Source organism: Grammomys surdaster, unplaced genomic scaffold (genome assembly GCF_004785775.1).
Source record: "Grammomys surdaster isolate TR1022 unplaced genomic scaffold, NIH_TR_1.0 61, whole genome shotgun sequence".
NCBI classification, from domain to species: Eukaryota; Metazoa; Chordata; class Mammalia; order Rodentia; family Muridae; genus Grammomys; species Grammomys surdaster.
In genome coordinates, this window is record NW_021604563.1 from 18,019,970 (window position 1) to 18,046,766 (window position 26,797).

At 37.4% G+C, this 26,797-nt stretch overlaps 1 protein-coding gene across 3 annotated transcripts in view; it reads left to right on the forward strand.

Moving 5' to 3' along the window:
• Nucleotides 1–26,797, forward strand: part of Hdx (highly divergent homeobox) — a 201,415-nt gene that overhangs the window by 154,487 nt on the left and 20,131 nt on the right. For all 3 annotated transcript variants that reach the window (XM_028787297.1, XM_028787366.1, XM_028787423.1), the window contains 2 exons: nt 2,360–2,506; nt 22,374–22,581. In XM_028787297.1, coding sequence (XP_028643130.1) covers nt 2,360–2,506; nt 22,374–22,581 — 355 coding nt within the window. The remainder of the gene's footprint in view (nt 1–2,359; nt 2,507–22,373; nt 22,582–26,797) is intronic.

Sequence of the window (26,797 nt, forward strand, 5' to 3'; positions counted from 1 at the left end):
CTATCTATCTATCTATCTATCTATCTATCTATCTATCTATCTATCTATCTATCTCTGCCTCCCTCCCTCTTTTTCTCCACCTGTCAATCTACCCAACTGCCTGTTCCTTCTCTTCACTGAATCTCCTCTCTCTCCCTACCTTATACCTCTCATTCCCCTTTTCTTTCTCCTTTATCTTATCACACAAACATGTATACACACAGATTTTCAATATATAACATAAAATATATAATTTACATATAATTGTATATATAAGGCCCGTTTTTAGATTTTTCCAGTATTCCATAATATACTTGGGTGTATCATAGGATAAAGCTTACAGAAAAAGAATGAGATATTTCTATTTCTGTCTCTACATTGGACCCTCTGTGAACCACTGAACAAGTTCTTTAACCTTTTTTTTCCTGATGCTTTATCAGTAAAATGAAAGTAATTATTCTATCATTTTTCTAGTTTACTTCCAAGAAACACCTCTGAGACTCATTGAATTAAACAGTGTATAAAGCATGTATTGTTTTTTTTAAGCCTACGAACAAAACGGGTTAGGTTTATTGGAAACTTTAGGAGACTATAAATATGATTCATTTTTCATAATTACAATGTCCTCTTATAATTTACTAATTTGTCATTTAAACTCATCATGTTACCAAGAGTCCTTAAGTTTGTAAACCTGCTGCATTGTAAAAGAATTAAGTAACAAATTTATAATTTATAAATTTATAAAGATTTGTTCACAGTTTGAGCAAACTGGGGGGGGGGAGAGATTTATAGTTTCTACATTTCCTATAGCAGTATTAAGATTTTATAGAAAAGATGGAATAAGCTACGAAATATATATTGGTTAATTTAAGTTGTTAGAATTGTGTGAAATTTCTTCTTGGGAAGCAAATGCTTTGGGGGCCTTAGAGTTTTTCTCCACCTGTAAAACAACTTTAGATTAACACTAAAGGGCAAGTAGCTCAATGATATTACGCTATCTCTGGGGTGTGTGTGTGTGTGTGTGTGTGTGTGTATGTGTGTGGTGTGTCTGTATGTCTGTCTGACTATGTATGTATGTGTGTGTATGTTTATATATGTTTCAGGTGTACATATATGCATAAATTTACACATGTGTGTAGAGCAGGCTGCCATCACCAGGAATAATATAGATTTCCTTTGAGACAGGGTCTCAAATTGGCCTGCTGTTCAACAGTTAGGCTCGGATTGACTGACCATTGAGACCCAGAAAATCTTCTGTCTCTATCTCCCCAACACTGGCTTTATAAGAGCACACCGTCATTTTGAGCTTTTATATGGGTGTCTAGGACTAAAAGCAAATCATCCTCTTGCATGCAAAGCAAGCACTTTATTGAGTGAGCTGTTATCCCCAGCCTCTATCTTTTTTAATTTTGTATAATATATGAATGGGAATGTGTGCATTATAAGTAAAAGTTTGAAAGAATATAAATTAAAATGTTAAATGTTATTCTAGGTTGTTAATTTAAATCATCTTCTTGTTCATTTGTTTGCTATAATGAACATGTTTACAGAGTGAAGAGCATTGCATTCCAGTCACTTAAAAGCAATTCTACTCTTTCATCCTAGCATACTTACTATGCAAATTTAAAACAGTGAAAATGTATATTTTAATAATGAAGAAATATGGCAAAACTTGTAAAAAAATTTTTTATCTGTTATATTTACTGGACACTTGGGTTCATAAACTCAGAGTCTCAGATTGTCTGGATTTTAGAGAATCTACGAAACAGAAATTAGTCAAAGCAAATGTATTTATTTATGTTTTGGCCAAAGTGTGGGGAGCATCTAATTTTTTCCCCACCATGCCTGTAGTCATCTTATAATTTATAGGAAGACAGGAGACAAGGCTTGAGCATACACAATTTAACTGTGAGATAGACCAATGGGCCCTATTGTGGGAACAAGGAGACCTGGGTCCTACGATTTCTCTGAGAAAGTGTTTTGTTGTTTTGTTTGTTTTAATTTACATCCAGATAGAGAAATATGAAATCTAAAAAACCCACCACTTTGAAAGAGAAAATAATATTGTTGAGTATAAGATTCTTACCCATTCTTGGCTTGATAAGAGTTCTTCGTTACAAGTCTATTATTACCTTGAGAGGTGGAGAATGCCAGCCTTTTGTACCTTTTCTTAGGTCAGTTTGAACTTCTGACACCTCTGTTCCCTTAAACATGCTAATTTTGCAAGTAAAAAAAAATTGCAGTCTGATAGCTAAAAGAAAAGGCACAAATGCCTCTTAAAATATGTCTGGATCACTGTCACAGTGTTATATATTGAACTTAGCTTGCTACTTCCCACCCTGTTCACCTTCTTGTATTAAAATTTAAATGTATTTTCTAGCTACAAGACCGCACTCAATTCAGTGACCGAGACTTGGCTACTCTTAAGAAGTACTGGGACAATGGTATGACCAGCCTGGGCTCTGTGTGTAGAGAGAAGATTGAAGCTGTTGCAACTGAATTAAATGTCGACTGTGAAATAGTTCGGGTAAGACATGTTCAGTAATTTTCATACCTTAGTTAATGAACAGCAAAAATGAGAGCTTGAAAACTAGAAGCATGGGATACTGCAAAAAATATCATTAATGACATGAAAATTTATTTATTCACTTTACATCTCAATATTAGTCCCCCTCCTCCCAGTCCCCACCTCACATAGCTCCTCTGCTCATTCCCCCCTCTCCTCCACCCATTCTACCTTCTCTTCCTCTGAGAAGGAAAAGCGCCCTTCCATTATTACTCCACCCTGACCCATCAAGTCACTTCATTACAAGGCATATCCTCTCCCACTAAGGCCAGACAAGGTGGCCCAGTTACAGGAATTGGATCCACAGGCAGTCAACAGTGTCAGGGACAGTCCCCCCTTCAGTTGTTGGGGAGCCTACATAAAGACCAAGCTGCACATCTGCTACATATGTGCCAGTGGCCTCGGTTTAGTCCATGTATCTTTAGTTGGTGTTTAGTTCGGGAAGCCCCCAAAGGTAGAGGTTAGTTGACTCTGCTGGACTTCCTGTGGAGTTCCTATTCTTTTCAGGTCCCTCAATCCTTCCTCCAACTTTTCTACAAGACTCTTTGAGCATCTAATGTTTGGGTGTGAGTCTCTGCATCTGTTTTCATTGGCTGCTGAGTGGAGCCTCTCAGAGAAAGATAGGATGCTTTCTGCAAGCATAACAGAATACCAAAGTGTCAGGAATTGGTATTTGCCCATGGGGTGGGTCTCATTTTGGGCCAGTCATTGGTTGGCCATTCCCTCAGTCTCTCTCCATCTTTGTCTCTGCATATCTTGTAGGCAGGATACATTTTGGGTCTAAGGTTTTGTGGGTGGGTAGATATCCTTAACTCTCTACTGGGAGTCCTGCCTGCCTACAGGAGGTGGCCACTTCAGGATACATATCTCTTACTGCTAGGAGTCTCAGCTAATGTCACCTCATCGATACTTCCCCTCCACCTGTTCTCATTGCCAGTTTCTATTCTCTCTCCCCTGCTTTCCCTACATCTGATCTACCCATCCTGTTTCCCTCCCCATCCCCTCTCCCACTGAGTTCCCTCCCTCCATCTACCTCTTATTTCTATTTTGTTTCCCCTTCTGAGAAAGATTCAAGCATCCTCCTTTGGCTTGTTATTTGACTTCTTTGGGTCTGTGGATTGCAGTGTGGTTATCCTGCACTTTATGGCTAATATTCACTTAATAGTGAGTACATACCATGCAATCAGGATATTTTCTAGTCCATCCATTTGCTTGCAAATTTCATGATATCTTTGTTCTAATAGCTGAATAGTATTCCATTGTATAAATGAGCCATATTTTCTTTATCCATTCTTCAGTTGAGGGACATCTGTGTTATTTCCAGTTTCTGGCTATCATAAATAAAGCTGCTATGAACATAGTTCAGCAAGTGTCCTTGTGGAATGGTAGAGGATCTTTTGGGTATATGCCCAGGAGTGATATAGCTGGGTCTTGAGGTAGAATTATTTCCAATTTTTCTGAGAAAACACCAAATTCATTGACAGAGTAGTTTGCACTCCCATCAGCTTGGAGTAGTGTTCCCCTTACTAATTGAAACATGTTTTTAAAAATTATGTATCAGAACCGGGCGGTGGTGGCGCACGCCTTTAATCCCAGCACTTGGGAGGCAGAGGCAGGCGGATTTCTGAGTTCGAGGCCAGCCTGGTCTACAGAGTGAGTTCCAGGACAGCCCGGACTATAAAGAGAAACCCTGTCTCGAAAAACCAAAAAAAAAAAAAAAAATTATGTATCAGATAAGGAAATTATATCCAGTGTGTAAATAACACAACTGAATGATTAAAAAGGCAAATAAATCATTTTTTAATTGTAAAAGGTATATATAAACATTTCTCCAAAGTACTTCATGCATTCATAATAAATGACAAATAAAATAATTGTATTGATCAATTGTAGGGACAATTAGTTTATATTTCATTTGAAAGACATTTCTAGGAAGTTGAGATAATTGTGATATTGTAAATATTTAATAATGTTTCTTCAAGGGACAAATGCCTCTTTTTTTCTTTTCTTTTTTTTAAAATTTTTATTTTTATTTTAAAATGTTAACCACATGCTTTATAAGTTTGGTAATGCTCAATAACAAGATGTCAATACAATCAGAAGTGTAACCCAATACCCAACCTAGCTATACCAACTATCTTTGACTGGCGGAGACATGCAAACATCAGCCTCCATGTTCCCCTCCCCCCCATCTCCTAGCTCCTCCTCCTCTCCTTACTCCTCCTCTTCTCCTTACTCCTCCCACCATAGCTCCTCCTACATATCACCCTTCCTGTTAACATAAAACTTTTCTCTCAAAATACAATTAGAGCATAACTATACCAATTTGTATCAGTAAGGTACAAGATAGACCTAATACCCAGTCCATCATTTTGTTGACTAACCAGAACCTCTGTCATCTCTCCTAACTAAAAAACTTAGTTCTGAACCTGGCTTTTTTCTTGGCTTTGAAATGAATGTCAGCTGAAAACCATCCTCTCAAGTCTTTTCTCTCAAATTAAATAGCCAGGATTGGCTATGAGACTATAAGTCTTCAACCCCGTCAGAAATCCAGAATGACTGAATTAACTGAAATTATGGGAAGCACAAAGGATAGCTTCTAAAACTTAGCCAATTTATAAAGACCGCTGAATACTTGAACAACCCCTATACTACAAAATGTTGGAACATCCGATCTTCAGCCTTCTGGTCCAGGATCATCTGACAGACCTAGTGATGCAGAATTTTTAAGGACTGACTACTCTGTCTTGGCAGATATAATCAGTCAACTATTCCGTAAGTGTGTCCTTTTCAGGACAGTAATTTGTCTGTAGATGAAAAGAGGCCATTCTTGCCTAGTGGCTGTCTCACCACAACTGAAGTAACTCCAAAGACTCTCAATTTCTTCTTAGAATCCAAGACAGGAAGCTGTCAGGAGCAGATAGATCTCTAATCAAAATGAACCTTAATGCATAAATGTTTGTAACATCAATTCTGTGGATTTCTGACGTTTTGAAAACCAACTATCTATGTAAGACAATCTGGACTGTTGTCTGTTAACTCCTCTCAGCTATTTCTAATTAAAATATAGAAAACACCCTAACAATAAACTCAGAGCCATGAATTTGCTATAGGCCCTTAACTCACAGGCTAACCATCTCAAATCAGTTAAAAAAGTTAAAGAAGGACTGGGCCTAAGCCTTGTATTCCTAAATGTGTTATATAGGCACAATGCCTATGAGAGTAACAATATTGATCTCACTTCTATATCAGTAAGAAACTCGTACCAATGAAAACCTTAAATTTGAAATCAAAGTAAATTTTTTACCATTTGAGAAATTATAACTTCAGCTTAATAACAATTATACAGATTTCTACCAATAGGTTATGGCTATGCAATAAATCTTAGCTATTCCTCCCTGTTCCAAGAAAACCATTACTTTTCCCTAGAAAGACAGCCCAATATTAAACACCTCAGTTCCCAAGCCCAGGGAGTAGGGGCACCAACTCTTCATAAACTTCTTCAAGCTGATTACGGGTGTTGAGATATTAGAAGAGGGGTGGAGGGAAGAGTAAACTGATAAGCCTCTGACATCTGTGTCTTCACTGAAATGCCTCTTTTTTTTTAACCATCTGCTGGTTTCTTTGGTATAAAGATTTCTACCATTGGGTTTCCAAGTCTCATTCAACTCAGAAGAAGAAATGTTAACATTTGGCATTGTGCAAAGTTATTACATGGCATCAGCCATACTTGAGGGTCATCTCAGTAGACTAAGAGGGAGGTACTGTTAAAGAACAAGTAACAAAATACAAATCTCTTCCAGATGAAATAACATTTTTTTTTCAAATATATAAAGAGAAGATGAAGGGCAAAGGTTTCTCAAATACTACTCTAAAAACACTTACTGTCCTAGTCAATGCTTTCCTTCTTGTGATCCAGATGTAAAACCAATTTTCGTCCCGTGTTTGCCAAGTATGCTGCTGTGCGAAAGTGTATACTTTCAATGAGAAAGAAATGCATCAGACACATCCTGCTCTAAAGGACTTTCAAATATAGCAAGAGAAATGATACAAAAAAATGACTGGAGACTTTTTTAAAAACATTATTCCTTATTATTTTATTTTTTCATTAATTTATTTATTCACTTTATATACTGATTGAAGCCCCCCTCCCAGTTCCCCCAATACACACAGCCCTTCTCCCTCCCTCTCCCTTTCTCTTCTGAGAATGGGAGGCCCTCCTGGGTACCAAGGAACCCTGGCATATCAAGTTTCTGCAAAAGTAGGCGCATCCTCTTCTACTGAGGCCAGACAAGGCAGCCCAATTAGGGGAACAGGATTCGCAGGAAGGCATCAGAGTCAGAGACTCTGCTCCAGTTGTTGGAGGACCAACAATGGAGATCAAGCTGCACATCGGCTATATATATATGCAGGGCGGGGGATGCTATGTCTAGTCTATGCTTGCTCTTTAGTTGGTGGTTCTGTCTCTAGGAGCCCCCAAGGACCCAGGTTAGTTGACTGACTTTGTTGGCCTTCATGTGAAGTCTCAATCCTTCCCCTAACTCTTTCACAAGACTCCTAAAGCTCCATCTAATGTTTGGTTGTGACTCTCTGCAACTCTTTCCATTGGCTGCTGGATGAAGCCTCTCAGAAAACAGTTTTGCTAGGCTTCTGTCTACAAGCATAATAGAGTACCATTAATGGTGTCATGGGTTGGTTCTTGCCCATGGGATGGGTTTCAAGTTGGCCCAGTCCTTGGTTGGCCATTCCCTCAGTTTCTGCTCCATTTTTGTACCTGCATATCGTGTAGGCAGGATACATTTTGGGTCAAATGTTTTGTGGATGGTTTGGTGTCCCAATTACTCCACTGGGAGTCCTGCCTGGCTACAGGAGGTGGCCACTTTAGGTTCCATATTCCCCACTGCTACGAGTCCTAACTAGAGTCAGTTTCACAGACTCCCTGGAGCATCCCCTGTCCAGGTCTAATTAGACAACTCTTAGCTGCTACTCACATGGAAAGGCCTCTTATTGTACCTTTATGCACATCTTGCTATTATGATAATAATTATGGTTCACAGGTGATGCAGGTGGATAGGGACTGTTTATCCACTTCTCTTCCTTGGAAGTTTACATAGAATGTCCTACAACAATGGAAACTTAGAGGCTTTCAAGTCAGATCCAATTCAAACCATCTGAGGCTCTGCCCTAAACATGTGGTGTCTTTAGCAACAGGGATCCACCCCAATGAGGCTACTTTCAAAAGTCTATATTGCTTTGGCAGTTACTTGAACTACTCTGATCAGCCATCCAAAAGGAAGATTTTTGTGCCTGGTACTAAGGATTTTATTAAGCTATGGTTGCTGTGGGGAGCATTGTCAGGCTAATTGTTGTGGAGCAGTGGACAGTGACAGGGGCCTGGTGCCTGGGAGCAGGCAAAGCTCCTACCATCCCTTCAGGGTCTCCAGGGCTTCTAGCCTTAGCTCAACTGAGGACCAGGCTAACAAGTTCTGTAGAATTTGTTTGAAAAACTCTCCCTATTCCTCCCCTCCTACCTTTTCCAGTAGCTAGAATCTTTTTTTTTTTTTACTTAATTAGATAGTCTCTTTGGTATTTACTGCCATCTGTGAATGATGTTCTATATTTATTAGAATTAGCTGTGAGTTAAAGAAAGATTCAAAATAACAATGGTTTAGACAAACGTCTCCAATTCTGTCCAGCTGCTATGCTGTCTATAGCTTCTGTAAAACTGCTATGGTAGCCTAGTGATTTTTCTGCCACTTCTGTGGTGCAACACTTCTTCAAGATCCATTATGGTGGCATATATAACTCCAAGATGTACAACAGAGAGCAGAGGAAATATCAAGGGTATATTCCAACTACCTTTCAAAAAGAAACAGTAGAAACTATCATTAAACTCCCACTTCCATTAAATTGGCTAAAGTTTAGTCACATGGCCATAACCTGAGTGGAGGGAAGCTACATATAAAGTTTTACTGTGTCAATCTTGTGTTCAGCTAAACCTGCTATTACTTTAGAAGAAAGGAGAACAAATATAAGGCATATCTAGCTAGCCCTCACAAACCTGTTTATATTGCTACTTCATATTTTCCATGTTAACCAGTGTCTATTACATTTTTGCATTATGTTTCAAGGCTTTAAAAATCTTCTAACATTGTTTCATTAATCTTTTCATTCACTTCTGTTCATTTTTCTTCCCTCCCACCCTTCCTTAATGTTGGTTCCTGTGATACTCAATATTAACATCGGGTTGTTGGGGTGATCTTGCCTGACAAACCAGGAGTGATTCAGCCAATTTGGTCAGCTATGCAGGTTTCTTTCCTTCCTTATAACTTTGTGTGTGTTCCTTCTGAAACAGAGACTTGGTTAAAGACAGCAACCATTCTCAACAGAGGTGGACCATTCTTCTGTGAAAACTATAGAAATAATGGCATTCGCCTGCTAGAATCCCCAAACAAACTTATAAAATACTAATATGATTATAATGTAAATCCTTGACACCTTTGAATTACGTGGTGCAATACTGTTTTTCATTACATATTATATACTTTATTCCCATGGAACTTATAACTTATGTAGTTTTCACTTTTGGTTTTTGAGACATGGTCTCCCTCTGTATCTCTAGCTGTCTAATACTCATCATGTAGCCTAGGCTGGTTTTGAATTTGTGGAAACATCAGCCTTCCAAGTGCTGACACTATTAGTCTGTGCTACCACATATCTTTCGTAGGTTGTATTTCTGACATTTACATGTTTGCTTACTTCTAAGTACTTAATACTAGTTTCTTTAGATACTTTCTCAATACATCCCCACACATTTGGCAGTAGAAGAGTTTCATCATCTTGATATATTTCCTGAATCTTTTGACTCACTCACACCAATCTGAATTGCTTACTTCCTTTACAGAGATACATCTGTCTCTTTGTAATTCTTATTTTTAAACTGTTTTTCTCTCTACCTTCAGTAAGGTATCCTCAAATTTATCTTTTAACTTTTCTGTAGAACGTTTAATATTTTTTTCAAATGTTCTGTTTAATCTGCCATTGATAATAATAAGTAGCTTGTGCTTCAGGGCCTTCCTGGGACATCCTCCCCCCTCACTTCAAGAGAAAATAGATAAGGACAGATTATTTTCAGAAATATACACTTCCCAAATGCAAGATCATATAGCCATAGTATTCACAGCTAGGATTCTCTCAGTGGGTTTTAGGCATGTACTTAGTATGTTTTTAAGCTAGTGCTATTGATATGAAGTCCCTCATCAGTTATGTGTATAATCTGTACCTACATAAACTCATAATATGTAAGACAAAGATGAAGTGATGTTTTATTTTTTGCTTAAAGTTAGTGAAAACTTCTTTTTTATTATTATTTTTTTATTCTTTAATCCTTTTTTACAGTCTAGTCATCCTTCTCCCGGTCCACCCGCCCGACTGCTCCCCATCCCGTATCTCCCCTGCCTCATCTCCAAGAGGATGTTCCCCACCTCTCTACCCTCACCTCACCAGACATCTCCATTCCCTGGGGCCTTAAGTCTCTCTTGAGGGTTAGATGCATCTTCTCTCACTAAAGCCAGACCAGACAGTCCAGTCCTGCTGTAAATGTGTCAGGGGCCTCAGACCAGCTCATTTATGCTGCCTGGTTGGTGACTCAGAGCAATTTATCAAATATTATAGGAAAAAGTACTTTAAAAACCTATCTCTTCATGAAATTTCAGGAGAAATCTTAGTATAGAGGATGTTCATGTTCCTGATTACTAAAGTGAGCTTTGCCTCTAGACGGCTAGTCAACTATTGCTTATGATGAAATTTTGACATTTTAGATACTTTTCCTCGTTCTGTCACATTAAGTTATAGCCTAGATTCATGGAAGCATTCCAAGACCTCCAGTGAATTTCTGTAACTGAAACCCTTTGCATATTGATTTTAGTTTGTTTATACATGTCTATGATGAAGTTTAGTTGCTACATTATCTACAAGATATTAACAACAATGATTGATAACAAACAAAAACAATTATAACTCTATACTGTGACAAAAAGCCATGTGACTGTGGTCTCATTGATGAAAGTCAAGACAAATGTTTCTATTCACAGACTACAGTTGACTACTGGTAACTGAAACTACAAACAGCAAAAGCAAAGATATGAGAGGATTACTATACTTGTAAGAAGCCTGGGAAGAAAACTTGGTACACCATTCATGTGGTTTTAATTAAGTATTATAGTTACAATGCACATACTTCTTTAATTAGAAATATTATTTATAGAATTCTGTCTATTGTTTATTAACTTATTCATTTAACAACTGTGCATGGTGAACCTACCATGTACCCGAACTCTGTGTTATATAAAGATTACAGCTTTCTTAAGTAACTTGCAGATTCTTTAATGTCTCTGAGCTTCAGTTAGCCATAACTTGGAAGATATTTTACAAAGCCTATAAAATTATATGAGAACAGAACTCAAAAAGCAGTAACATACCCCCTATCTTGTGATAATTCTTATAATGCTTGCCTTTTCCATCTGTGTGTTGTTTATGGTGGACAGATCCAAATATACTCATTTATGACCAGATGTTAGTGTGAACAATACATGATTAAATATTTAAAATTGATTTTGTGAAATTTAAATTAATTGCATGGAAAAATGCATGCACATCTTAAAATTTAAGACTACATTTATTTTCATAATAGCATGGTTAGATTTGAAATGTCTTTAAACATCATAATTTTTCAATTATATATTAAATTCTGTTATCTTTTTTTGTTTTGTTTATTAAAACAGTGTTTCTATAGTCTAAGCTAAGTAGCTGAGGTTACTAGCCTTGAACTCACAGCAACCCTTTTCCCTTATCCTCCTAAATGCTGGGATTATAGATAAAAGCTACCAAGCCTGGCTTCTATTATCTGTCTTGGACATTAATTTGGCCAGTGAGCACTGAAGCAGTGCACTTACTTACCCAGAAAAGTGCTAGCAAAGCCCAGTACTATGCTTTGCAAAGCCTAGGATTAAATCCTCAGCAGGACAAAAAGAAGTCAAGTGATTCTTAATCAATTTAGGCAAGAGCATAGTGCTGTGGTGTTTGTCTAATATGCACAGCACACTGGGTTCGAGCCTAGCACTCAAAAAAAGGTTAAAATAATAAATTTTACAAGCTAGTATTTGATTTATACCTTTAGACCTAAAACTCAAGAGGAGGATGCAGGAAGATACCTGTAATTTTTAGACCAGCATCCTCTACATAATAAGTCCTAGGCTAGCCAGGGGTACATAGTCATACGCTGTCTCAATAAAGAACAGGAAGTACAGGAAATAAGCTGATAAGTACCCTGAGATTTAATTCAGATTTAATTTAGTGCCCTTTATAAAATTGAGAGACTGAGTTAAATATGAAAAAAAGTCTTCTCTACAATAAATCATTGTAGTTAAATAGTGTAGCTGGCTCTCATTGTAACATGTGGTCAAAATATTTAGTTTGCATTTGCTTTTATATGTGTCACGAGTGCTATATTGTAAGTTCAAGTTTCATATATATATATATAATGCTTGCTATCTCCACTACTGTATATATGCTTGCTGTATAGTATTCAGTAATATTTGTGGTATGAAAAAATAAATATCTAATAGAAATGTGTACTATATATATTTATATATACATGTATATGTATATCATATAGAGAAATGAACTATATTATAACATATATCTGAACTAAAAGTTAAGAGTATACTTTCACATTACTTAGTATAAATATTATTAGAAATTTATGGTCTAAGAGTCTTCATTTTTAATAGCCATTATACTTGTGAAATTATTCATAGGTGTTCTACTTAAAAAGACATAATCCTATTCTATCGATTGATGACCATCCTGGAAGGATACTTATCATTCTAAAAAGGACAGGATTTTGAAACCAAAAACCCCTAATTTTGCACACAAGGAATTTGAGCCCAAGTGATAAAATAACTTGCCAAAAGATCATGTAAAATAGTTGAACAATAGCCAGGCATGGTGACATACTCCTTTAACCTAAGCACTCATGAGACAGAAGCAGGGGATTTCTGGGAGTTTGAAGCCATTTATATCTACACAGCAATTTTAAGGCAAACCAGGATAAATATTGAGACTTTGTCTCAAAATATGTTGAAAAACTGGTTAGTTTTAAACTAATCAAGTTTAATATGAAATAGATAAAATTTATCTTTACATATATTCAATAGTTGGAATGCAGAAAGGACTTTGGGTTGAATTAAATCTGGAGCAAAGAACTGAATACAATACTTAGACCCTGATCCACTGTCCTAGTTTGCTTTCTATTGCTGTGATTTAACACTGACCAAAAGCAAGTTGAGAGTGGAAAGTCTTATTTGGCTTACAGGTTGCAGTCCATCATCTTGGAAGCTGAGGCAGGAACTGAAGCAGAAACCCTGGAAGAACACTGCTTACTGGCATATTTCCCATGGCTGCTCAGTTTGCTTTCTTAGACCATCTAGTACCACCTAACCAGGTCTAGTGGTACTGCAACAGTGAATTAGACTCTCCAACATGACAGCAATCGTTAATCAAGAAAATGCTCTGCAGATTTGTCAACAGGCCAGTCTGATGGAGGCAATTTTTTAATGAAGGTTCCTTCTTCCAAGGTGATTCTAGTTTGTGTCAGATTCACAAAACATAAGCAGCCCTTCCACTATTAGGAATAATATTTGGGAATAACAGCTAATTAATTAATTAATTAAAGATCCTGCATCCTTCCAAAACCTAGAATAGATTACCTTAAAGAGTGGCATATTTGATGTTTTTGAAATGTTCATGAAAAGACTACATGGGAACTTGGTATTCAATGGAGTAGGTATATCTTTTTCCCCAGTTGAGCTATTCTAGTGCTACTGCCTTCCAGAGGGCCCTCTTAAACCAAAAAAATCTTGTTTCATCAGCTCTCTGGGTATCCCTTCACTCAGTCCAGTGGCCATCACAAGTTGTTAAAGCAAAATATCATTAAATGGGTTGTTGTAAGCAAGTGAAAAAAAAACAAACCTCTCATACTTTTGAGGACTACAAAATTCAAGTTCAAGGTGCCAGCTAGCACACATAATGTCTGGCTAGGGTCCATTCTATACAGCTAACTATCTTTTTCATGGTGGAAGATACGACATCCATTTGTTTATCTTTTTTAGACAGCAGTAAATCTCTTCTTGAGATTCACCCTCATGACCTAGTTACTTCTCCAGGGCTCTGCCTCTTACAAGTTAGAAGCTAATCATGCTAATAGGGTTAGAGAACATTAATATTCAAATCATAGCAGCTTTTAAGATTACCCCATTCTTCTATTAGTCTATACAATGAAATAAGATCTTTACCATTGGATTTCTCTATTTGAATTGTTCCCCATTGCCTTTCAGGGTGTGGACATTGAAAGCAATCTCTCTATAACTTGGGCTGACTGGAAACTCATTGTAGGTGCATTTTGCCACTCTGGGTTCTGCTGTTCAGTTTGAAGAGCATCTAAAAATATTTTGAACCTTAGAATACAAAATAACCTCTCAAATATTTCCCAATAGTCACATCACATATTTTATCTTTGTCATTATACATGAGAGACTCACCACTTCCAGGAAGGGTACAAAATACTTGAAGATCAGCAGAAACTTGATTTTTCTTTTTCTTTCCTTTTTTCTCCTTCCTTCAGGTTTTATGATGTAAATAAGACAAGCATCCTAAAGAGAAGTTATCTTCATCCTGTTACCTATGCCTTCATTTACACTCGATCTCTGGCTAGGATTATTGTAGAAGAAAAGGGTCTGTGTTACATTTTCATAAGCAGCAGTACTCACAGATAGGAAATAGTGAAAAAAACATGACAAATAAAATAAAAGGAGCTTTGGTAAGAAGGTCAAGTTCTTTAGATTTTCTGAAGTCTAGCAATTTATTTGTAATGAGGCAATATTAAGGGAAATGGAAACTACTTTTTAAACTAATGTTTTTCCTTAGTGGGAAAACTAGCCATAAGAAAATTATTACCTAACATCTATAAGAATTTTCTCTTGGATTACTTTTCATCTAACACAATATGTTTGTTTTTAGATTTCATGTTTAGTATACACTGCTAAATACATCTAAAGTTCTGTATTTCCTGAATTTGCTTTCCTACTCCTGAACCCAGAAAATACAAACAACAGTTAGCTTTCTTAAGCTAACTGAATAGTTCTTCTGTTGTGCCAGACATATTTTTTCTAAAAAATCTTACCAAGTATAAAACTAACTTTAATCACATCTTTATTTACATTGGAAAGTATCTGTGGTGGCCTTGTATTTATGTAGCTTTTATTGTATTGAGTAAATTCTAGTAATATATATATATATAGAAAGAGTCTGGGAAGATAGCTCTATCAGTATAAGATGCTAACTGTATAAATATGAAAACCCATGTTTCATCCCTAGATAACACAAAACAAACAGACAAACACACAAACAAAAAGTAAGTGGGTGGATGTTTAAGAGAGGTACTGTTGGCCAGCCAATATTCCAGCAGAGATGGGGGAGGTAGTTTCCAAGCCTCATCAGTTACTGAGAAGCTGTTGACAATTGAAGGCTACTAGGAGAAAAAGAATTATTATTTAAGGGTATGGCCAATGGTAGGTTTCACATACTCCAGTGGATGGACCCACACTCATGTGCATATAAACAAAACAAATGGATCGATCTATATGCTGACATCCTGTTGAACCAGCACCATTTGTTGAAAATGTTGTCTTTTTACCATTGTATGGTTTTAGCTCCTTTGTCAAAGATCAAGTGACCATAGGCGTGTGGGTTCATTTCTGGGTCTTCAATTCTATTCCATTGATCTTCTTGCCTATCTTTGTACCAATACCATGCAGTTTTTATCACTATTTCTCTGTAATACAGCTTGAGGTCAGGGATGGTGATTCCCCCAGAAGTTCTTTTATTGTTGAGAATAGTTTTCTCTATCCTGTTTTTTTGTTGTTGTTGTTGTTATTCCAAATGGATTTGCAAATTGCTCTCTCTAACTTTATGAAGAATTGAGTTGGAATTTTGATGGGGATTGCATTGAATGTATATTGCTTTCATCAAGACGGCCAATTTTACTGTATTAATCCTGCCACTCCATGAGCATGGGAGATCTTTCCATCTTCTGAGATCGTCTTCAATTTCTTTCTTCAGGGACTTGAAGTTCTTGTCATATAGATCTTTCACCTGCTTGGTTAGAGTCACACCAAGGTACTTTATATTATTTGTGACTATTGTGAAGGGTGTTGTTTTCCTTATTTCTTTCTCAGCCTGTTTATCCTTTAAGTAGAGGAAGGCTACCAGATGTCCTTCATCAAAGGAATGGATACAGAAAATGTGGTACATTTACACAATGGAGTACTACTCAGCTATTGAAAAACAATGACTTCATGAAATCCTTAGGCAAATGGATGGAACTATAAAATATCATCCTGAGTGAGATAACCCAATCACAAAGAACACACATGGTATGCACTTACTGATGAGTGGATATTAGCCTAAACGTTCAGAATACCCAAGATACAATTCACAGACCACATGAAGCTCAAGAAGAAGGAAGACCAAAGTATGGTTGCTTTTGTCCTTCTTAGAAGGGGGATGCAAAATACTCATGGGAGAAAATTCAGAGACAAAGTGTGGAACAGAGACTGAAGGAAAGGCCACTCAGAGACTGCCCCACCTGGGGATCCATTTCACATACAGTCACCAAACCTGAACACTATTGTGAATGCCAAGAAGGGCTTGCTGACAGGAGCCTGATATGGCTTTCTCCTGAGAGGCTCTTCGAGAGCCTGACAAATACAAAAGTGGATGCTCACAGCCAACCACTGGATTGAGCACAGGGTCCCACATAAAGGAGTTACAGAAAGGACTGAAGAAGCTGTAGGGGTTTGCAACCTCATAGGAAGAACAATAATATCAACCAACCAGATGCCCCGGAGCTTGTGGGGACTAAACCACCAACCAAAGAGTACACATGGAGGGACCCATAGCTCTAGCTGCATACATAGCAGAGGATGGCTTTGTTGGACATCAATGGAAAGAGAGGCCCTTGGTCTTGTGAAGGCTCCATGCCCCATTGTAGGAGGATAATGCTAGGATGGTGAGGCAGGAGTGGGTGGGGGAGTTGGGGGAGCACTCTCATAGAGGCATGGGGAGAGTTGATGGGGTATGGGGTTTCTGGAGGGGAAACCAGGAAAGGGGATAACATTTGAAATATAAATAAATAAAATATCCAATAAAAAACAAAATACAACAAAACAAATTAAATTTAGTTGGTTAAAAACAATAATAAAGAAAGCATGAAGTTTGGAGTACAAATGTATTACGAGGGTTACAGGGATTGGAAGGGTAAGAAGGGGTTGAGAGATACATATAATCATGTTTCATTTTTACAGATATGAAATGCTCAGAGGAAAAAATGTAATGAAAAGTAAGATTTTAAAAATCCAAGCATGGTGACAAACACACACCTGGAATTCTAGAACAGTTAAGATGGATTCAGGCCAATCCCTGGGGCTGTCAGTCCAGCCAGACATGACTTGCCCAGCCATTAAGCCCTAGGCTAGTGAGCAACCCTGTCTAAACAGGCTGGATGTGGCGACATATCTCTTTTTTATTTTAGAGTTTGGGAGTCAGAAGCAGTTGTTTTTCTGAGTGCGAAGCCAGCTTGCTGTACATAGTGAGGTTAAATAGTGAGACCCTTTCTCAAAAAGACAAAAATAACAAGGGTGCCTGAGGAACAATACCTAAAAATGATATTCAAACACACCTGAGTGGGTGTACACACATTAATCTACACCCACAAAACTATAACTTAGAAAGATGGCTTGGGGGCTTAATTCAATGAGTGAACATTGCCTTGCAAATTTAAGGACCAGAGTTTGAATAGCCAGAACTATTGAAAAGCCTGTATGATAATGCATGTCTGTAATCACACTGTTTCAAGCAAGGCGAAAGCCAGACTGACACCCAAAGTTATTCTCTGACCTCCACTAACACAGTGGGGCATGTATTGGTATTTAGATATGGACACACACACACACACACACACACACACACACACAGACACAGAGTAGTTTCTAGCATATGAGTCCTACATATATTTTTATTAAGTTTATGGGTATGTTTTTTGAGGGATGGAATATAGTCTAGGACTAGGGGTGTAGTCTAGTGGTAAAAAGCTTGCCTATTATGCGTGCTGGATTTAATCCTCAACACCAACAAAAAGAAGGGATGGAGAGAAAATAATATAATATTTCTAATTATAATTGTAATATGTTCACTTTTTGATATAAGGTCTTACTTATGTAACCCTGCCTGTCCTGGAACTCACAGATTTTCCTGCCTCTGCTTCTAGAGTGCTATGTTTAAGGTATGTGCCACCATACTCAGGTCCGTATATTTAGTTTTACTATATAGAAGCACAATTGGTTTCTTTGTGTTGATTAGTATTCTCAGATATTGCTGACTTCACTTATTATTTGTAGGAATATTTCTTGGAATCTTCTGTGTAAACTATATCCTATAATCTGCAAATAGAGAAAGCTTTAGTTCTTCCTCTCTGATCTGTATACACTCCTATACTTAATTGGTATATAAGTTAAAATCACTTCTCTGTTAAGTACAAGTAGCTAGAATGGATATCTTGTTTACTCTCATTCTTTGAATTTTTTACATTCTACTTTTTATCATTAAACATAAAATTATCTACAGCCTTTGGGGTTCTGGAGATTTCTTTACAGGGTAGTTTTTAATGATGAAGTAAATTTTCTTAGCAGTTAAGATGCTGTTCTCAAGTAATTTGTTTATACTGTGGTAATTTGCAGTTTTGAAAGAATTGCTCCATTTTATCCAAGTCATCCATTTGTGTGTTCAGAGATGTTTATATGTCCCCATATTATTTATTTTGTGCCTACAAAGTCTACAGTGATATACTCTGGTTTATTTTTGATATTAATAATAGGGGCCATCTCTCTTTTGCTTTGGGAGTCTAATTGCCAATGCCACTGATCATTTCAATGAACCCATTATCAAAAGCATTAATAAATTTTTTTAAAACATTTTAATTAATTATTTGATAATTTCATAAATGCATATGGTGTATTTTGATCATATTAATCACCAACACCCCCATAACTTCTCTCAATCCACTCCCTCCCAATTTCATGTCCTCTTTTTTTCATTTTAGTTAGATTCTTTTGTCATACAATACAATCTGAACACAGTATCCCCTCCCTCTACTCCTCCCAGTTCTTTTCCACCTCCTCTTCCATCCTGATGCACACTCTCTTTCTGTACTACATGTCCTCTGTTTTAAAAAAGGCCACTGAGTCCAGTTTGTATTGGCTATAGACTATGGATGTAAAGCCATCAATAGGAAGCTGTCAACCTACCTATGGCTTCACCCATAAAAATAACTCACTTTTCTTACCTCAGAAACTATCAACTGTTAATAGCTTTTCGGCTCAGGGTTCATGAGCCACTCCACCCTCCATGTTGAAATGTTGGTTGGCTTGAGCTCATGCAGGTATTGTGCATCCAGCTACATCTGCCATGAGTTTATGAGTACAACAGTTAAGTTGTGTCAAGAGGACATTATTTCACCCTGGTCTTCTCAAATTTCTAATTCTTACATTTCTTCATCTCCTTCTGAAATGTTCCCTGAGGCTTGGAGGAAGAGGTGTAATATAGATGTCTCAGTTGTTGCTTTTCAAACAGTAGATTCTTATTCTCTACACTTTGACTATTTGAGAGTTTCTGCATTAACTCTCTTTAACTTCCCAGACACTTCCCTAATAAGATCTGGGAGCTGCACTAATCTATAGGTAGAAATATACAAACTTAGAGAACAGTTTGACACTATATCCATCAAGCAAAATAATAATAGTATGTTCACCTATAGGACCTATGAGCTTCCCACCCATGAATTTTTAATCGGATTTATAGAACTAGGCACACATTTCTTCCCATGGAGCAGGCCTTAAGTCCAATCAGAAAATGGTTGATTATTCTTACAATATCTGTGCCACTATTTCAGTGATAAGAGAGTATTTAGCCATGTTGACCATTATTGTAGCTCACAGCATTCACAGCTGGGTAAGACTATTGATGACTTGTTGCTCTCAGCAACCAACATAACACCTTCTGGTACCATGAAAGCTGGCCAGCCAGGAGGAAGCTTCCTAGTCAGTATCAGCTTGATTTCCCCAAGTTCTATGATCAACAAAAAGTTCTTGCCATCAAGGTCTGGTAGGCAACCAAGAGCAATGGCAACGGTCTGCAGTTTTGAGGGTGTCTTACATACCTCTGACCAGCAACTTGAAGGGAAGTGTTTTAAAATTTTAAAGATATTTTATATTTGTGCTGCAGAAAACCCAGAACAGAAATTCAGGTTATATGCTGAGATAAAATATTTGTCAACCACATATCTGACAAAGAATTAATATACAAAGTATTTAAAGAACTCTAAAAATACTATCTTGGGTATTCAGTTAAATATCTTCAATTAGAAAAGAGACACTTGCCAGGGACCCAAGAGGTTCCCAGGATCCAACAGGGAGGATTTTAGCTGAAATACCCAACAAAGGGGAGACAGAACCTGTAGAGACCATAGCGAGTGGATAGGCATGGCCCACAGTTGAAGGATGAGGCCACCCGCCCACCTCAAAACTATTAATCCAGAATTCTTCCTGTCTAAAGAAAATATAGGGACAAAGAGTAGAGCAGAGACTGAAGGAAAGTCCATCCAGAGACTGCCCCACCTAGGAATCTATCCCATCTGCAGGAACCAAACTCAGACACTATTGCTGATGCCAAGAAGTACTTGCTGACAAGAGCCTCATATAGCTGTCCCCTCAGAGGCTCTGCCAGAGCCTGACAAATACAGAGGTGGATGCTCACAGCCAAACATTAGACTGAGCCCAGGGGACCCCAGTGAGGAAGTTAGGGCAAGGATTGTAGATGCTGAAAGAGTTTGCAACCCCATAGGAAGAACAACAATATCAGCCAACCAGACCCCCAGAGCTCCCAGGGACTAAACCACCAACCAAAGAATACACAGGGGTACCCATGGCTCCAGCTGTATATGTAGCAGAGGATGGCCTTATCTGGCATCACTGGGAGGGGAGCCCCTTGGTCCTGTGGAGGCTTGATGACCCAGGATAAGGGAATGCTAGGGTGCTGAGGAATGGCAGGAATGGGTCAGTGGGTGGGGGAGCACCCTCACAGAGGCAAGGGACGGAGGAGGGGATAGGGGGCTTGTGGAGGGGAAACTGGGAAGGGAAATAACATTTGAAATGTAAATAAATAAAATAACCAGTAAAACAAAGAAAAGAGACATTTCACTAAAGAGGCTATATGAGTAGCAAATAAATATGTGGAATGGTGTTTAAGATTCCTAATCATTCTATGACTCCAGCTATATATGTAGGGGAGGATGGCCTTGTTGGCATAGGTGGGAAAGGAGATCCTTGGTCCCATGAAGGCTGGACACCCACAGGGGAGGGATTCAAGGGTGAGGAGGTAGGAGTGGTGGGATAGGTGGGGCCACATCGTCATAGAAACAGGAGGAGAGGGATGGGATAGGGAGTTCCTGAGCAGGGGGGGAGGAAGGAGATCACATCTGAAATGTAAATAAAATATCCAATAAAAAAAAGGAAAGAAAATGAAAAAGAACTCCATGAATTTTATTGATGAGTACTTGCTTAGCATGATGGTAACCATGGTTTTATAATATACATATATATGAATGAAGATCTCATATAGATTGTTAAGAATATAAAATGAAAACATACATTAACACAAAATAGATTACATAGGGCTTCTTATATGAAATAGCCAAGAGCTGGGCAAGGCATATATCTAATTTTTTTCTTATATATGTATCTTGCTAATTAACCCTGATTGGCCTGTTACTCCTGGTGTATCCCAAGTTAGCATCAAATTCACAGCAGTCTTTATACCTCAGCCTCCCAAGTGCCAGAATTATAGGCATGCACCACTATACCTAGTCTACTGTTTTGAATAGTGTATTATAATTCTGTAAGACATAAGTCACAAGAAACAAAGTTAATAATAGACAAAATTTGCTCTGAATTTTAAATTCTTCTGTTGACTTTCCAGTTATTTTAAGATAAAAATTTTAGAGCTCGTCATGGTTTCTCATACCTATAATCCTAGCAATGCAAGGTCTAAGGCAGGAGGATTGGATTAGTTTAAGGTGAGCACAGGTTACATTGTGAGCTCCTGGCCAGGTGACAGATTGAGACTGTTTCAAAAACAACAAAAATAACAAAAGTCAAGTCTAAGGATGTAGCTCAGTAGTAACATATTTATCTGTCTGGGTTTAATCCCAAATACTGACTAAAAAATCTTCAATTGGTTCTACATGTAATAAAAACAAAAATTTAGACTATTAGAAACAAGTATTTTTGAAGCCAGGCACACACAGAGAAGGCACAGTTTTAACTACAATGAGCAAAATTCGAAGTGGAGTATGAACTGTATTATAGTTGTAGCTATAAGCCTTATTTGAATGAAAAAAGACCAATCTTTTTTCCTATTTAAAGATTTGGTGAGTTGTTTTTCTTGAAAACAGCAACAAAAACAGGAACAAACTCAATCTTCAATAGCTTGTATATTGTTTGAAAGTCTAAATATTTAAATAAAAAACCTCTTCTGCTAAAAAAAAATTAATGAAATTTGTCTTGTTGCATGTCTTTTCTAATCATATTTTATGCCTCATTTGTTTTTTATTTTAATGCCCAGATTTTCTAAAATTGCTTATATTTCTCTTACAAAGACTTGGATTGGGAATCGAAGAAGAAAATATCGTTTAATGGGAATTGAAGTTCCACCTCCAAGAGGAGGCCCTGCTGATTTCTCTGAGCAGCCTGAGTCTGGTTCTTTGTCTGCACTCACACCAGGAGAGGAAGCTGGGCCTGAAGTAGGAGAGGATAATGACAGAAATGATGAAGTGTCCATCTGTTTGTCCGAAGCAAGCTCTCAAGGTACTTTAGTGCACCTCCTAATAACAGCCTTTGGAAATTTGATGTATTTTTACTTGCTTTTCAGTGAACTTCACTTTAAGTCTAGAGTGTTCAAAACATTTGACCAAGCATTTGAAAAGAAACAGATTTATTTTATAATGCTTCTATGTAAAAAGTCTTCTATATCAAGTCATCACAAAGAACATTCATCTATCACAATAGTGATGCCCTACTTTTAAAAATATTAGTTATTACAATAGTCCTTGTACAAGAAGCAGGTAAATTATTATATTTGGCATGCTTAGTCAGTTAGGTGAGAGCTTACAAAGACTTGAACAAAATAGAATATGGTATATTTTAATGAAAATAGGCTTGTGATCAGAAATAATAGGTGCCATTCAAAACTTTTCTACTAGCAAATTGTACAGTTTCAGGCAAAGCATTTAACACAGCTCATTGAACTCTTTTCTTCACCTGTTAAATAAAGTTAACCTGGCTCATCTTTACAATACCTCTCAATACATCCCTGAGTGAGACTGTACCCCAATAGCATAGATTAATACCATTTACCCAAGAAGAATATTTTATTTGACTTCAAGCATAGAAGTAAATACTCCTAATGTCATTTTATTAAAATGTTCATTAATATTTACTTTACACATAATAAAATGCTTTCTGTAAATACACAATCCAGTTATTTTTAGTAAAGCTTCTGGATTTGTACCACTAAAGTTTAATTTTAGATATTTTTTATCACCCCAGGAAACTTCCCAAGTTTAGTCAGTGTCCCTGGTGTCCTCAGCTTCAGGCACACTAATCTGCTTTCTGACTATGTAAGTGTCTTTTCTATGTACTTTCTCTGAATCTGATAATAAAATCTATTGTCTTTTTGGGTCTGTACTTGAGGAATTTAGAACCACTCATTTGCACACTTGTCTCTTTTTCTATTTTTCACTACTATCGGTTCAGAATACTGGAAATCAGTTTCTGGTTTATTTATCTATTTCACATATGTACATGTGAATGATGTGCAGGTGTGTTTGAGTGAGGCACTCATGAACCCAGGGATCTCTTTTCAGTTCTGTCCAGCCTGTTCTGGAAATTCTGTCCCATTTCATGCACTGAGCTGGAATTGCTTCACTTTGGTCTTTATGCTTGCTTATAGTCAGTACATTACTCACTGAGCTATCTTTTCACCTCTTGTTTAATTTATGCCTCCTCTCTCTCTCTCTCTCTCTCTCTCTCTCTCTCTCTCTCTCTCTCTCACACACACACACACACACACACACACACACATATTTTGAGACCTTGAACTCACTGTACTTCAAAGATTGGTCTTAAATGCCTGATTCCCCAACTTTTACCCCCCAGTACCTGGGATTGTTGCATTTTTATATGAATAATCTTCAAGGATGACATTATTTGTGCTATATAAAATTTTATGTTAGGATAATCCTAGTTATACAAAATCATTTTTAGTAATTAGGGCAATAATCAAATTTGGCAGTAGCTCTAACTTTTGTGCTATTACTGAGTCTTTCTTTGAGCTCTAGAATGCTAGCCAATTACTTAGGATACCTAAGCTCCAGTGTAGAAAGGATTCTGGATCAAGTAGGAAATACTATCACCCTAGGTTGAAAAGTGGAGTGAACAACTGCTCCTTTATTTATTCAATGTATTAATTGAATAAGTTTATCAAAGTGACATTAGATAGGGACACAAGATGTATTATTGAAGTGACAACATTTGAATTTGATTATTTTGAGTTAGAAGTTCTCATAGCAGCCTTATTTATAATAGCCAGAAGCTGGAAAGAACCCAGATGTTCTTCAACAGAGGAATGGATACAGAAAATGTGGTACATTTACACAATGGAGCACTGCTCAGCTATTAAAAACAATGACTTCATGAAATTCTTAGGCAAATGGATAGAACTTGAAAATATCATCCTGAGTGAGGTAACCCAATCACAAAAGAACACACATGGTATGCACTCACTGATAAGTGGGTATTAGCACAGAAGCTCACAATACCCAAGATACAACTCACAGACCACATGAAGTTCATGAAGAAGGAAGACCAAAGTGTGAGTGCTTCGGTCCTTCTTAGAAGGAGTAACAAAATGCTCATGGGAGCAAATATGGAGACAAAATGTGGGACAGAAACTGAAGGAAGGGCTGTCTGAAGACTGTTCCACTTGGGTATCCATCCCATGTGCAGTCACCAAAGGTAGATGCTGATGTGGATGCCAGGAAGTGCATGCTGACAGGAGACTGATATAGCTGTCTCCTTAGAGGTCTGCCAGAGCCTGACGTGTACAGAGGCGGATGCTCACAGCTCATTGAACTGATCATGGTGTTGCTAATGGAGGAGTTAGAGAGAAAACTGAAGGAGCTGAAAGGGTTTTGCAGCCCCTTAGGGAGAGCAGCAATACCAACCAACCAGAGCTCCCAGGGTCTAAACCACCAGCCTGGGACCACATAGGGAGGGACCCATGGCTCCCACTGTACATGTAGGGAAGGATAGCCTTGTAGGGATAGGTGGGAGAGGAGATTCTGGGTCCCATGAAGGCTGGACGGCCAGTGTGGGATGAATTCAAAGGTGGGGAGGTGGGAGTGGGGGCACATCCTCATAGAAGCAGCAGGAGGGGGATGGGATGGGGGTTCCTGGGTGGGGGGGAAATGGGGAAAGGGGATAACATTTGAAATGTAAATAAATAAAATAACCAATATAAAAAGTTCTCATTACTCCTGATCCTCCTGTCACCACCTCCTGTTTGGAAATTTTGGTGTAGATTTTTTTTTTTGCATATAATTTTGCATTGTCATACATAGCAGTATTTTCCTTTCTGACCTTGTAATACTAATTATAGTTTCTTCTTGTCCTATGGATGTGAAAACTCATATATTTGACGTCTTTATGGTATTAGTTTGGCAACTGTATAATAATTTTACTGGGATTTACTTCGCCTTAAGATGTATGAGGAAAATACCTAATTTTATTTTTGCAAATAGTTAAGCAATTAGTGCACACTTATTTATTGTATAATTCATTCTTTAGTTAGTTGCAGTGTAGCTTTTACAAATGAAATATGTGTTTTTGCATATTTATATGCAAGTACACAGACATATACACATGTGAAAATTATAAGCTTCATATTGTGTTACATTAAACTCTTTTTAACTGTGACTTTATAAAATCTCTTAATATCTGGTGAATTTTTACTTCTAGAAAAACTATAAAATTATTTATCTCTATACCTTTTCGCAATTTTCCCCTTAAAATTTTTCAAAATTTTATTGCCAGCACATTATGTAGAAAGACTATCATTAGGAAGATTAATTCAGTTTGCAGTTCTGAATTTTAGATAATAGCAGGACATAGAGAACTGTTGGGTAATATTGGTCTGGAGCTCAAAAGAGATTTTAAATCAGGACAAGAAACGTGGTAATCTGCCAAACTGAGGCCAATTAGTACCTACCCATAGAAGTAGAGTTTTAATTGAGAAAATTAAAATCCAAAAACAAAACAAGACAAGACAATGGAGAAGGGCTTTGTGTTGAGAAATATTTACATGCTGGGGCCTCAGAAAAAAAAAATTAGCTACTGAAAGAACATTCACAAACAACAGAACTGGACAATGTGCCATTAGTAAATCCAAGGAAAGAAAAAGATTTCAGAAATAAGAGGGGTCATTATCTCAATGATCTCATAGAAATTTAGTAGAAAGGAGAGGCCATTGAATCAGTCTTTAAGAGGTTCTTTGCAAAAGCAATTAATTGCATGCCCAGGGGGCAGGCAGGCAAATTGTAATGGGTAGAATAATGAAAGGGATAGAAAAGCTGTCACTGTGGAGAGGGCAATGAATTTTAAATCCAGGTGTTTGAAAGATTATCAAATGTGAATATTCTCTCTCTCCATCTTTCTCTCTCTCTTTCCTCTCCTTTCTCCCTCCTGCCTCTCTTCCTTCTCACCTATGGTTGCAAATGAGAAAGGAGCTTAGGGTATAGGAAAACTGATGCAGGCTTAAAAATCATCATGGAAAATGTGTTCGTGATTTCTAAGGTCATTTGTTCTCATATAGTTGGTCCAGTAAATATATGTTTATCTTCTGTTAGACTTTCCAAAATAATATGCGCCAGGAGACCCTTGGGTTATTACCAATAATTATATGATGGGGTCTTTAGAGCCTAATGCCCTACAGCTATTTGAAGTGAGTAGGGAAGAAGGGTCTGTA